The 13,628-nt window shown below is 40.0% G+C and overlaps 1 protein-coding gene across 5 annotated transcripts in view; it reads left to right on the top strand.

Moving 5' to 3' along the window:
• CADM1 (cell adhesion molecule 1) overlaps positions 1–13,628 on the top strand; it is a 295,797-nt gene that overhangs the window by 225,064 nt on the left and 57,105 nt on the right. For all 5 annotated transcript variants that reach the window (XM_050921828.1, XM_050921826.1, XM_050921829.1 and 2 more), the window contains exon 5: positions 79–234. In XM_050921828.1, the coding sequence (XP_050777785.1) occupies positions 79–234 (156 nt within the window). The remainder of the gene's footprint in view (positions 1–78; positions 235–13,628) is intronic.

Raw genomic sequence — 13,628 nt, 5'->3', positions numbered from 1 at the left:
AGACGATGACAATGTGATGTTGTCATGAATATGCTGTTCCGTGATTACTCTGTGCTCTCTCCCTCATCTGTCTGGCAGGCAAATCTGAAGTGGAGCAATGGTCTGATATGTTCACTGTGACTAGTCAGCTTTTGCTGACCGTGGGGCGCGAGGACGATGGAGTCCCTGTCATCTGTCTGGTAGATCACCCCGCTGTCAAAGACTTACAGACCCAGCGCTACCTAGAAGTAATATGTGAGTACCAGAGCTTTCTATTCTTCTAACATAGAATGTTTCTCATTTAAACAGAAGTTCAGAACCATTAATTATGTAATTAGGTTTTATTACAGTGTAGATAGGGTTTATAAATGTAGAAATAAAAGTGTTGAGTATTGTTTAATGGCTTAAACAATGACTTCTCCTTGCAGTTTTGCTGTGATGCCAAATTCCTAGTTTTATTCTCTCCACATAGAATAACTTGCTTTACCCAGATTTAGCACCTTGAAGGGTTAATAGCTAGGCCTTGTAATTATGTCACAGCAGTTTAATTTTAATTTTAATTCCTAACTTTTTTAACAATGCATAGACTCATAGACTCATAGACTCTAGGACTGGAAGGGACCTCGAGAGGTCATCGAGTCCAGTCCCCTGCCCTCATGGCAGGACCAAATACTGTCTAGACCATCCCTGATAGACATTTATCTAACCTACTCTTAAATATCTCCAGAGATGGAGATTCCACAACTTCCCTAGGCAATCTATTCCAGTGTTTAACTACCCTGACAGTTAGGAACTTTTTCCTAATGTCCAACCTAAATCTCCCTTGCTGCAGTTTAAGCCCATTGCTTCTTGTTCTATCATTGGAGGCTAAGGTGAACAAGTTTTCTCCCTCCTCCTGATGACACCCTTTTAGATACCTGAAAACTGCTATCATGTCCCCTCTCAGTCTTCTCTTTTCCAAACTAAACAAACCCAATTCCTTCAGCCTTCCTTCATAGGTCATGTTCTCAAGACCTTTAATCATTCTTGTTGCTCTTCTCTGGACCCTCTCCAATTTCTCCACATCTTTCTTGAAATGCGGTGCCCAGAACTGGACACAATACTCCAGTTGGGGCCTAACCAGCGCAGAGTAAAGCGGAAGAATGACTTCTCGTGTCTTGTTTACAACACACCTGTTAATGCATCCCAGAATCACGTTTGCTTTTTTTGCAACAGTATCACACTGTTGACTCATATTAAGCTTGTGGTCCACTATGACCCCTAGATCTCTTTCTGCCATACTCCTTCCTAGACAGTCTCCTCCCATTCTGTATGTGTGAAACTGATTGTTCCTTCCTAAGTGGAGCACTTTGCATTTATCTTTATTGAACTTCATCCTGTTTACCTCAGACCATTTCTCCAACTTGTCCAGATCATTTTGAATTTTGACCCTGTCCTCCAAAGCAGTTGCAATCCCTCCCAGTTTGGTATCATCTGCAAACTTAATAAGCGTACTTTCTATGCCAACATCTAAATCGTTGATGAAGATATTGAACAGAACCGGTCCCAAAACAGAACCCTGCGGAACCCCACTTGTTATACCTTTCCAGCAGGATTGGGAGCCATTAACAACTACTCTCTGAGTACGGTTATCCAGCCAGTTATGCACCCACCTTATAGTAGCCCCATCTAAATTGTACTTTCCTAGCTTATCTATAAGAATATCATGCGAGACTGTATCAAATGCCTTACTGAAGTCTAGATATATCACATCCACCGCTTCTCCCTTATCCACAAGGCTCGTTATCCTATCAAAGAACGTTATCAGATTAGTTTGACATGATTTGTTCTTTACAAATCCATGCTGGCTATTCCCGATCACCTTACCACCTTCCAAGTGTTTGCAGATGATTTCTTTGATTACCTGCTCCATTATCTTCCCTGGCACAGAAGTTAAACTAACTGGTCTGTAGTTTCCTGGGTTGTTTTTATTTCCCTTTTTATAGATGGGCACTATATTTGCCCCCTTCCAGTCTTCTGGAATCTCCCCCGTCTCCCATGATTTCCCAAAGATAATAGCTAGAGGCTCAGATACCTCTTCTATTAACTCCTTCAGTATTCTAGGATGCATTTCATCAGGCCCTGGTGACTTGCAGGCATCTAACTTTTCTAAGTGATTTTTTACTTGCTCTTTGCTTATTTTCTCTTCTAAATCAACCCTCTTCCCGTAAGCATTCACTATACTAGACATTCCTTCAGACTTCTCAGTGAAGACCGAAACAAAGAAGTCATTAAGCATCTCTGCCATTTCCAAGTCTCCCGTTACTGTTACCCCCTCCTCATTGAGCAGTGGGCCTACCCTGTCCTTAGTCTTCCTCTTGCTTCGAATGTATTGATAAAAAGTCTTCTTGTTTCCCTTTATTCCCATAGCTAGTTTGAGTTCATTTTGTGCTTTTGCTTTTCTAATCTTGCCTCTGCATTCCTGTGTTATTTGCCTATATTCATCCTTCGTGATCTGCCCTAGTTTCCATTTTTTATATGACGCCTTTTTATTTTGTAGGTCACGCAAGATCTCAAGGGTAAGCCAAGGTGGTCTTTTGCCACATTTTCTATCTTTCCTAACCATTGGAATAACTTGCTTTTGGGCCCTTAATAGCGTCCCTTTGAAAAACTGCCAACTTTCCTCAGTTGTTTTTCCCCTCAGTCTTAATTCCCATGGGACCTTGCCTATCAGCTCTCTGAGCTTACCAAAATCCGCCTTCCTGAAATCCATTGTCTCTATTCTGCTGTACTCCCTTCTACCCTTCCTTAGAATTGCAAATTCTATGATTTCATGATCACTTTCACCCAAGCTTCCTTCTACTTTCAAATTCTCAACAAGTTCCTCCCTATTTGTTAAAATCAAGTCTAGAACAGCTTCCCCCCTAGTAGCTTTTTCAACTTTCTGAAATAAAAAGTTGTCTGCAATGCAGTCCAGGAACTTATTGGATAGTCTGTGCCCCGCGGTGTTATTGTCCCAACATATATCTGGATAGTTGAAGTCCCCCATCACCACCAAATCTTGGGCTTTGGATGATTTTGTTAGTTGTTTGAAAAAAGCCTCATCCACCTCTTCCGCCTGATTAGGTGGCCTGTAGTACATGACTCATGTATTTCTTTAAAAGTTAGCACCACTGCCAAGCTCCATTTAAAGTAACTTACTGCAGTTCTCCATTGGTAAATGAACTGAGAGACACATGCTGGGATGCAAGAGAGACTTTCATAATGCATATAATGGGAAGTATAGTACAGTAGTTCTTTTCTAAATTAGAGCTGCAGAAATATGTTTAAAAATAGGGGAATTTTTAAGGTAAAGGTCAAGTAAAAGCAGCCTGCTAAAGCAAGCTAATCTTAGGGTTTAATGCTGCTGACTACTTTCAGGATAAAAGCTAGGTGGGACATTTCACTTAGTTCTCTATGAACTGCCATTTATACACATTACATGAGTCATGTACCTAAATAGGAAAAAAAAATGATTTCTGAAAATACCCTTAGGGCATCAACAGCAGAGGTGGCTCATGTTTATATTTGTGACACAGAACATAGTCATGTCAGCATCACTGTGTCATGTTATCAGAATATGACTTTTGAAATCAGAAATGCAAACAAACCTGACATTGCTGTTCTCTTGAGCTGAGGCAGTCACCCCAAAGTGGTGAGATGCTAAGATGACTCAAATTTCTTTCTTTTGTAGGTTCATCTCAACCGTAACATTATATAAAGGGAATGGAGAGTTGTTAATGTTTCATCTATTTCATTATGTAGCTTCATTAAGAGCATTCTGCTTACAATTTTCATATCGCTGAAACTAGCATGAAGTAATGTCGCTATAATAGAGAAAACAAAAATGATCAGAAACTACCTAAATTGGCAGATACTAGATTTCTTGTGGCTGTGCTAATGTGTAATTCATTTATGCAAACTTAATGTCCATTAACATTTCTTGTAGAGCTCCATTAGCTTTAATAATACATTAGCACCTTTGCGAGGCTTGATCAACTACATAACGGGGAAGAAAATCCCATCTCTCAGATGATACAGGAAAATTGAATTTTTTTTTTCTTTTAAACTTGTTTATAAGGGGGTCAGATGAGTAGTTTAAGGTTTTCCTATGGATATTTCTGTGTAATGCCTACGTTTTGGTGCAGTAGAAATGGGTCAGTCTTTTTAACAGCGTGTGAAGTAGGGTTCCTTCTACATTTGTCTATGAAAGAGAAAATAAATCTCTTTTCTGAATCCTTTTGGTTGCAGCTTGTAAAAGGCACTACATAGAATAATGGCAAAGTACATTTACACCTGTGGTTATCTGAAGGTCTTGGGGGACATCCAAAACCACTATATTGGTTTTATCTGTTGCGAAGGGCATTTTTTTCCACTTATCACTAATTTTAGGCCTGCCTTTGGGTGTCTCTTGGGGAAGGAGAGGTGTTAGTCAGTGCTTACCACAAGTTTGTTGGAATGCACTTAATGCAGAGCTTTCTGCAAGAGGATGGGGAAACAATGTGAAATAGTCTTGTTAACTAGCATGTTTGTCTTCACATTCTGAAATTAACCTGGAGCTTGTGAAAGGCACTAGACAAATAGCTCTGCCAACGATCATTGCTTTTTGATCCACAAAACGAACAAGCAACCCAGGGAGCTGCACAATAAGTGTCCTAACAGTCTCCCCTCTCTCTCTCTCTCAATCTGTGTCAGCCCTCTCCGGGTGTTGAGGGGAGTTTGGTCTCCATGATGTGTCAATTCCTGGCCTGTCTTCTGTTGTGGGTTGGTAATGAAGATCTATGTAGTCAGAGGACACTGAATTATACTCATGTCTAAGCTATGTTGTGATAAGTGAGCCTACAAGTGTACCCTAATTGTGAGCTCATCTTTGAAAAATATATGCAGGTTTATAAGAGATCACAATAACATAAAGAACAAATGTGGATGCGAGAAGAAGCAAAAGTGAGACGGAGGCTGAACTAGTTCAGACAAAAGGCCTACTAGTGTAACTCAAGGACTGTGTTAAGATCATGCCTGGTACCTGAGAAGAGGATGGAACCAGAAATCTGTGAACCAGAATTGGTGTGCTGGAAACTAGGCCTAATTGGTGGTGGTAGTGGTGGGGATTCTGCCTATTGCTTCTTTTGCAGGTCCTCAAAAAGATTTTGGGGAGAAAAATTGGCTACTAAAGTGAGCTTCACCCTCATAACAGCCACCCACACCATTGCTTGGGACCCTGGGACCTTGGGACCCTGGGCCTTTCCCAATCCTGAAAGATATCCTGATTTGACGGGACCGGAGAGAGGGACCTAGATGTCATGACCAACCCCACTGGTTCCAGCTGACTCCCAAACACCACCTGAGTGAAAGAGAATCAGACATTGTAACAGCTCAAACTCATCTCCACTAACTTTTCTTTTCTCTTTTCCCCAGAAGGAGAGTTCTTTACCACCTTTGATACCATCTAAGGCCACGTCTACATTTCCCCTTATGTCAGCCAAATTTAAGTTGCTCGGGGTCCCACCGACACAGCTACAGCCATTCATTGCAGGTGGTTTAATTATGTCAATGAGAAAGATCTCTCCTGTCAGCAAAGAGTGGCTACGCGGGAGATCTTACAGTGGCACAGCTGCATCGGTACAGCTGTGCCATTGAAAACTCGCTAGTGTAGACATAGACTGAGGGTACGTCTATGCTACCCGCTGGATCAGCTGGTAGCAATCGATCTATCGGGGATTGATTTATCACGTGTAGTATAGATGCAATCGCTCTCCTGTCGACTGCTGAACTCCAGCTCAGCGAGAGGTGGAAGCAAAGTCGACGGGGGAGCGGCAGCCATTGATCCTGTGCCACAAGGGTGCCAAGTAAGTGATTCTAAGTCGATCTAAGATGTGTCAACTTCAGCTACTCTATTCTCGTAGCTGAAGTTGTGAATCTTAGATCGATCTCCCCCCAATGTAGACGAGGCCTAAGAGACTGTCAAACAGGGGATTTTATTTTTCCTTCTAAAAATTTCTCTCCAGCTAAAGGGAAAGGGGATGGAACAAGGGATGTGGTTAAAATGAAAACCTTATTTAATACCTGACATTTCAAATGCTTTAACATTTTTGCCTTTTTTTTCCTTTTAATGGTGTTTCCTCCATGGGACTAAGCAGGCTGAGGTCTCTGTATTTCAAACTCTGAACCTTGATTAACACTGTTTAATGTTGGACAGTGACTGGATTATGCTAACACCGTTTGATCCGTGTATTCAATCTGAATGAATACAAAAGCCACCAAAGAACCATCACATGGAAAGGGCTTCCAGTCAGTACCAACCTGTTTTGGATCTAAGCTGGAGTCCAAGGGCTGAAAGATTCTGTAGCTCAGCTCTTATCTCTGGAGCCAGTCTCCTATCTATTTTTTCCCAACTTTGTTTTTGAAGACAATATGGTCAGAGGATTGACTGCAGGTCTAGGGAGGAAGTAAGGAAGGAATTGATGGGATCAAAACTCTGGCAGCGCCCCTCTAAGGGGATTCTGGGCAGTTTTGTTCATAGACCACTGGGAATTCTGTATATAGACCCCTGGAAGAGAAGGGAGCCAGTCTGATCTGATGGCAGAAGTAGGGATCAGAAGATAGGGGCTGCTGATATTGGGGAGGCTGAGCAGCAAAAAGAATCCGCAGTGCTGCCATATCAGCTCTGGGTCCTGCAGGCTACTCTTCTGGCTTGGCACAGACCATGCCATAGAACCGTATAGGAGTGCCAGCCTGGACCTCTGTAGTGTTAGGGGGAGACCTGGCAGTGCAGGCTTCTGTCTCCTGAGTCTCAAAGCTACTACATGTAGGAATAAGCTACAATCGTTTGATGACCTTTTTTTAATAGATCAGATTCACACTAGCTCCAGGCAACAGTGAAGAGGCAGCTGGAGCATTCACCTACTTCCACGTTCCTCTCTGTGAATCAGTTTTCTTGTCCCTAAAATGGGAATAATACTAACCTTCCTCAGTAAAGCCCTTTGAGATCTCCAGAGGGGGAAGTGTGATATAAAAGCTAGTTTCTCCTCAATCTGAATGATGCATGCAGTTCAATGCTTTTTTTGCCCATTACCCAAAGAGGAGCTACATAAGGTGGAGGAAAATCCACTTGTCTTCTCTGACTGAAGTGTAGATCAGAGCGTCCTCTGACGCAGGGCCAGCCTTTTAAAGAAATTATACTCCTAAAATCGGGCATAATTGTCACTTTCTCAATATGTTTTTAGAGCTGGGGTTTGCAATCAGAGCGAAGTAGCCCTCCAAATTGCTGTTTCATGCACTTCAGCTGACCACTTTGTTACCTCCAGCTTTACAGTATACCGAATCTCCAAGCAAGCGGCAATTAACATTTGCACATAGTGCTGTGTCAAAACATGTGTTTACATAGTTGTGTTGCTGAGCCCAGGGAAGCATAATTTGAAAGAGGGTTGGTTGCTTTTAAAAAAGAAGTGATTGCGTTTATTGTTGCACAATGCTGGCCTGAACTTACCCTTCCATACAGCACACCATGTCCATATCTTTGGAATGTCAGCTACTGAACTATACGGGGAGCCAGAGTAGACCATTTTCCCCAGGTGTCGTATACCCCAATGCTCCTACTCTGTCAGACTTAAGAAAGAAAGGTGCTGTATGAAAAAGAAAGAAAAGAAAGTATTAGCAGGCAACTTTCAAGTAATGGATCCAGCTTTCAAAGCTTATGAGCTAATATTTGTTGGTTTCAAGTTCAGAATATGCAGGTACACCATAAGGCTAGTTGCAAAACGAACACAAAAAACACAACATAAACCGTAAAGCTTGAATGTAGGGGAGAGGAAATGGTTGTCATCCTACTAAACAAATCAAAACAAAACCTACAAAAGAGAGCAAAGGCTGAATGAGCTCAGCATAATCTTGGCCTTATGAAGGGTAGTCTTGAAAGAGAAGTAGTACTTTCATATATTCTTCTACATATTTCATAGTAATTTTCCAAGAAAAATGTACTTGGGTTATTCCCTACACAGTTAATAGCAGCTGTGGTAATGTTTTTTCTGTCATGCTCTTGAAAAAGAAACCTCACCTTAGATAAACCAACATGTGCATGGTGCAAATGCAAATGATCAAAGAGAAGATTAGTCTAGGGTAGCCATCAAAAGAAGCCAACTGATTGCAGAAAAGTCCAAGTACTTTTCCCCAATAAACAAGTTCCTCCTATAGTCCCCTCAGATGGTGTAAATTACCACTATAAAATAGCCAGAGTAAAATTTCCCTTTTAAAAATTTGGTCCCTAAAAGGTAGTATTTTCAAAAGCTCCTTGGTGATGTAGGAGCTCAAGTCTCATTGAAGGTCAACAGCACTTCTGCTTCTAATTCATGCAGGTGCTTTTGAGAATGCTACCCTGAAATATATATCTGTTCCATTAGAAATATATTTTCAGCCCTTAAGAAAAGGAAATTGAAATACAAGATGTCAGCCTGCAAAGTGACCTGTTACAATGAGTTTTATAAAAAATTCATTTGTATGTTTTCTTGTGTGTTACAGTTCAAAGAATTTAAAGATTTCAGCGTCTCTTTCATTTACCAACCACTCCTAAGAGCTAACTTTTTTAAATGGCTCTCAGCCGTACTCCCTCGGGCTGAGTGCTCTCTATATCTCCTAAAATAGGCCGGGGTGGGGAGTCGGTGCTCTAAGGGACAATGGATTCCATCTTAGGCTCTGACTTCACTGATGAGAAAGGCGTGTGTGCAGCTGTGTTAGCTGTGAAAGCTAAACAGTGGAGACAAGTGGAGTTTTACTGTAGGGTAAATTAGGCCTATGTCAGGGTAAAAAATTCAGATGCCTTGTCTCCACTAGGATTTTATGATAAGATACTGAACCAGCATCTTTTATCTCACTTGAGGGTAGGGATGGAGAGGGAGACATTTGTGTCAGGGAAGGCACAGCCTCAAGTGATGCGGGAAGTAGAGTTAATGTCTCAGTCCACTTACAAGATGTCCTAACTGCTCGTGGTTACTATCAATAATTCCAGGGCACTTTTCATTAGAATAAGGTTAGTGCTCTAGCCAAATTCCATTGTGATAATATTCTGCTCTCTCAATGTTCCACTGTGGTATCAGTAGGCAGTGAAGTGCTTATCCTTCACTCCCCTGCTGGTAAGCCTATTCATGCAGAGTTGCAGAAAAAAACATGGACTTCTGGTGTTTTCCAAGCCCTTTGGGTGTGCAGTAGAACCTCAGGAATTTGTGTCTCACTATTCCACCAGCCCCATAATGACCCCACGCACAATGGGGTCTTACACCATTTCATAGCAAAGACTTAGTAAGGCTGTTGCTCATTATGTTTAATGTGATTGTTCTATTGTTACCTGGTCCTCTGCTTATTTGTAAGCATTTTGTCATGTTCTGAGACTGTAAACTCTTAGGGACAAGCAGAGTCTTTTATTGTATTGTATGTGATAAGGATAGCTAGCACAGTAGGACTCTGCTCCCTCTTTTGGATTAATAGGGCCATTATGATGTCTGCTATGAGAGAGACTTAATAGAAAAAGACTGCAATCGCTTTACTACTGTACTGTGAAGCGTGCAAAGTAATTAAGTGAGCTGCAAGTTCTCAAATAAATGAACTCGGAGCTTAGTTTTTGCCACTCTTATGTTGAGTAGTAGCTCATCCTACTCATGAAGTAACCTAACAGCATTGTGAGTAAAGGGTGGGAAAGTCTGGTCCTTTCTGAACTTTTGAGATAAATGCTATTATGTGAATGTAGGAGATATTATTGAAATGAAATCTCTGCAGACAAGCAGGCCATAATGTCTTAATAATGTTTTTAAAAGCAAAACTGAGTTTGACAAATGGCAGCTGTGTTGAGTAACAATAACTCTTCCATGCTTGATTAATAGTCACACTAGCAAACATATAACTGCAACGGATTGATACAATATGCTGCATGGTCTTAGTTCAAACATCTCTAATGGTTCTCGAGTAGCTGTCTCTTTCAGAATTCATTATTGCATGAGGGGTGGATGGGTGTTTCTGTTGCATATAATTTTTAGAAAGGAAACAGCAACAAAATACATTAAATGATCATTAAGGAGTTGAAATGAGAAAATACCCCCAGAAAAATGTGTTAAAGATTAATCTTCAGTCTTTGTGGTACTTTTTCTTTGCTTGTTATAGCACTGGAAATGGATGACAAAGTATAAGCCTTAACTCTGTATTTTTTCTCTTGTGGGTTTAAATTCTAATTAACTGAACATAGATTTTTATGTCTACATGCATGTTTATAAAAATATATACCCATGGAAACAGTTGTGACCGCTTGTTATGCCAGGAGAATTCATCGTACCCAATTATGCTAAAAATTAGCCATATATGTATGCTTTCATACTTTCAGTAATCTTTGTTTCTGGTGAGTACAGATATTAATTGCATGGTATGCAGTGAAGTGATTAACATCAATGTAATTTATCATCTGGAGATTTCTGAACATAAATAAATGAGTTGTTTTGCTCAGTGAGGTGTTGACCCCTTCAGAATCTGAGACTTAGGTTTTTTTATTGTAAATATGAAAGGCACCACAATCAGCCAAGTGTTGAGTTATTTGATTTTCTGGGGCATTAGTTGCTCTTGTTTGTGACATTTCCCAGTTGTGTGCTCGTTTGCAAGCTCATTAATAAGGTTTTCTCAGAGGAATGTTGTTGAGAATGAAGAACGTACAGTAGGGCCTGGGTTTGATAGTTTGACTGTGAGGCTCGGCAAATATACAGCAGCAGTGTGCAGTTAGATGTTTAAAATGGGAAATAATTCTACACAAAATCTTTGAATTCAGAGGCCTCTTCTTGTCAGTCTGACTTAGACCAAAGCCTTGTACTTTTTTAAATGAAAAATCATTTTGCTACATATGGCCCCCAGAAACCAGATAATTAACCATTTTTTTGTATATGCCTATGATTTTTGGTGGCTGTACTTCTGTTATGTCAAGTTCGGCTATAGCAGGAGATGTAATTGGTGGCATAGGTTGCAGAGTTCACCATCTGAGGAGAAGTGCCTCTAATAGTGTAACTGGCTGTTTAACAAGAGCAGCATGCTATATATTAAATAAAAAAACTAATCTCAATAACATCTAGGTGACAACACGTAAGCTGAACATTCAGACTAACGGTCATTCACTATATAATGAAGGGATGTCATTGTGTAAAAAAGAGTAAGAAAAGGCACAATGGGAATAAGAAAACTGGCGCATCTTAACTTTAATATTTCTTTACTTTTACAAGATAAATGCTTGCATCTTCTCTTTATGTTTCAGGGATGACTTTTTAAAAGTCTATTTTGAGATCAGAAGGGCTCCTTTAGACACACTGTGTGTCAGTCATCCATTTAACTGTTAGTTTACAAATGAGATCTATCGATCTGTTAGTTGTTTATTTTCTAAACCCATGTTGCTATTCAACCATTATATGGACCATAACATTGATACAGATGTATGCTGCTAAGATGATAAATGCTAAGGTTGAAGGACCTATTAGCCTCTTAAGTCCCTACCCATTCCACTATGAAATATAATCCCCTGGTAAGAGGACACAGCTGCTTTTAGGATGAAGATGACACTTACATATACATAGTAGCCAATATACAAATATTGATGCTTCTGACGTTTTTGAAAAATACATTCCTTGAGGGCCTATCCCCAGGTCTTAATCTATAGTCTAGATTTATGCACTAATTGCATCTGCAAAGCTTCATATTAAAATGCCAACTGAATTTATTGCTTTTTCTGTTTGCATTTTTACCCTTTAACTCAAAAGTTGTGTTCTTATAATTAAATAGACATTTTCCCCCTCTAACTTAAATATTTTTTCTGACTAATTTTCCTTTTTCTAGAGTTAATATATGCAGTCTGATTTAGAAGCTGGTGAATATCAAAGCTGTATGAGCAATTTCCTTGTTGGTTTTAATTTAGACAATATATCATGCCTATTAAAGTAAAAACACAGGTCAAAAACCATAGATTAAGGAGATGAGAATACATATAAAACTTTCACAAGTCTCAAAGGCTATTGGAAGGAGTATTGTGAAGTACATCTTGCATGATTTTTAAACTAACATAAAAGAAGGTAGACAGGAATTTTTACTTCAGCTGAAAATATTTTCTTCTGAGGAAACAGTGTCTCCTAGATCAGCAGAGAGATTAAAACTAGGATTAACATGATCAGAAAATAGATTTTAATATATTAAGACTTTAAAAACTCAAAACTTAAGTAAGATAATTTTAATTGAGTTATTAGAAGATTCAGTTTCCTAATTTTCTCAGCTGGCAAAAGATTTAGCATTTAAAAAGCTTTTCATACTTGAAATCAAGAAACAAAATATTTAATGCTATATTAATGAACATGTAGAGCTAGATAAAGTCTCATTTTCTCAGCACCAATGCAAGTTTGTCTCCGGTCCATGCTTGCCCAACTTGGGTTATAAACTCCTTTAGCTTATACTGGAAATGTTGTATTGCAGTGCTATAGCTATGATGGTCCCAGGATATTAGAGAAAAGGTGGGTGAGGTAATATCTTTTATTTTACCAACTTCTGTTGGTGAGAGACACAGACAAACTTTCATATTTACACAGAGGTAGTTGTCTTCTGGAAATGTTGACATGGCGTGTGCAGCAGCAGAGATGCTGCAGCTATACCTATATATCTGCTCTCTTGAATGAATGTAATAGACTAGAGTGCTAGGTGTTACTGAAAGCGGCCCATTGATATATTTTCTTGATCTGTCTGTTCATATATACACACCAAGAATTTTAGTGTGTTTTAAACAGCCTGTTTGTTCATTTGGTTGATTTTGAAGGCAGCAATGTGCAAAGAAAATCTTCAGTCTGATGGGCTGTATCAGCCATGAGGATCATTCATTTGTTGTTTTTTCCAGGTAGAAAAAGTCAGAAGCGGGCTGAGTTATGCAAAAGGTCTCTTGAGTTTAAAAAACATTTCACATAATGTTGTTGTATTATTAATGGCTCTGGTCCAACACAATCAGTGTGTATTGAAAGTGGATGGTCCTGCAGGGGCAGCTGTTGTATGCCCCATATCACTTACGCTGAAATTCTTGAAGAGCCACGAGCTATTAGAGTGTGAAGAATCAAATCTGGTATGATTGACACAACCCCAAAGAGCATTGTCGGGACTTTGAGCATAATGCAATTTTCTCTCTCACTGCCGCTTGTGATCACTCTTGTAGACAGTGAAATTACTGTACACGGCCACTAAAATTAAATGTACTGCACAGCACTTCCCCATTCTGTATGCGCTGATTGTATTTCTAAGGCGGTGTCTGAGTGTGATCACACTCTGTCTCCTATTTGGGGTTCAGCAAGAAAACGAAATTTGCAGTTAAGCATTTTACTCTTATTAAAAATGTCAATTGCTTTTAGCGTCCGTTGGCCACAGTTTACATCTTCGTTGACTGCTGAGTCTGAACAGCAAACAAGCCACAGAGGCTTGACCTGCTATTCTGCTTCCACAGGAAGGGCTGTCTCCAGCTCAGGGGCATGTGGGAGGATGAGGAGGAAGGAATCTTGCTCTATAGCTCATTTTGCTGTACTGATTGTGTGCACAGCACTGGTCTCTCACCATACCTGTAGCTGGCACCCCTTTTGCTAAAGCTCAGT

This window comes from Gopherus flavomarginatus, chromosome 13 (genome assembly GCF_025201925.1).
Source record: "Gopherus flavomarginatus isolate rGopFla2 chromosome 13, rGopFla2.mat.asm, whole genome shotgun sequence".
NCBI classification, from domain to species: Eukaryota; Metazoa; Chordata; order Testudines; family Testudinidae; genus Gopherus; species Gopherus flavomarginatus.
This window is presented reverse-complemented; position numbering and strand designations above follow the sequence as displayed.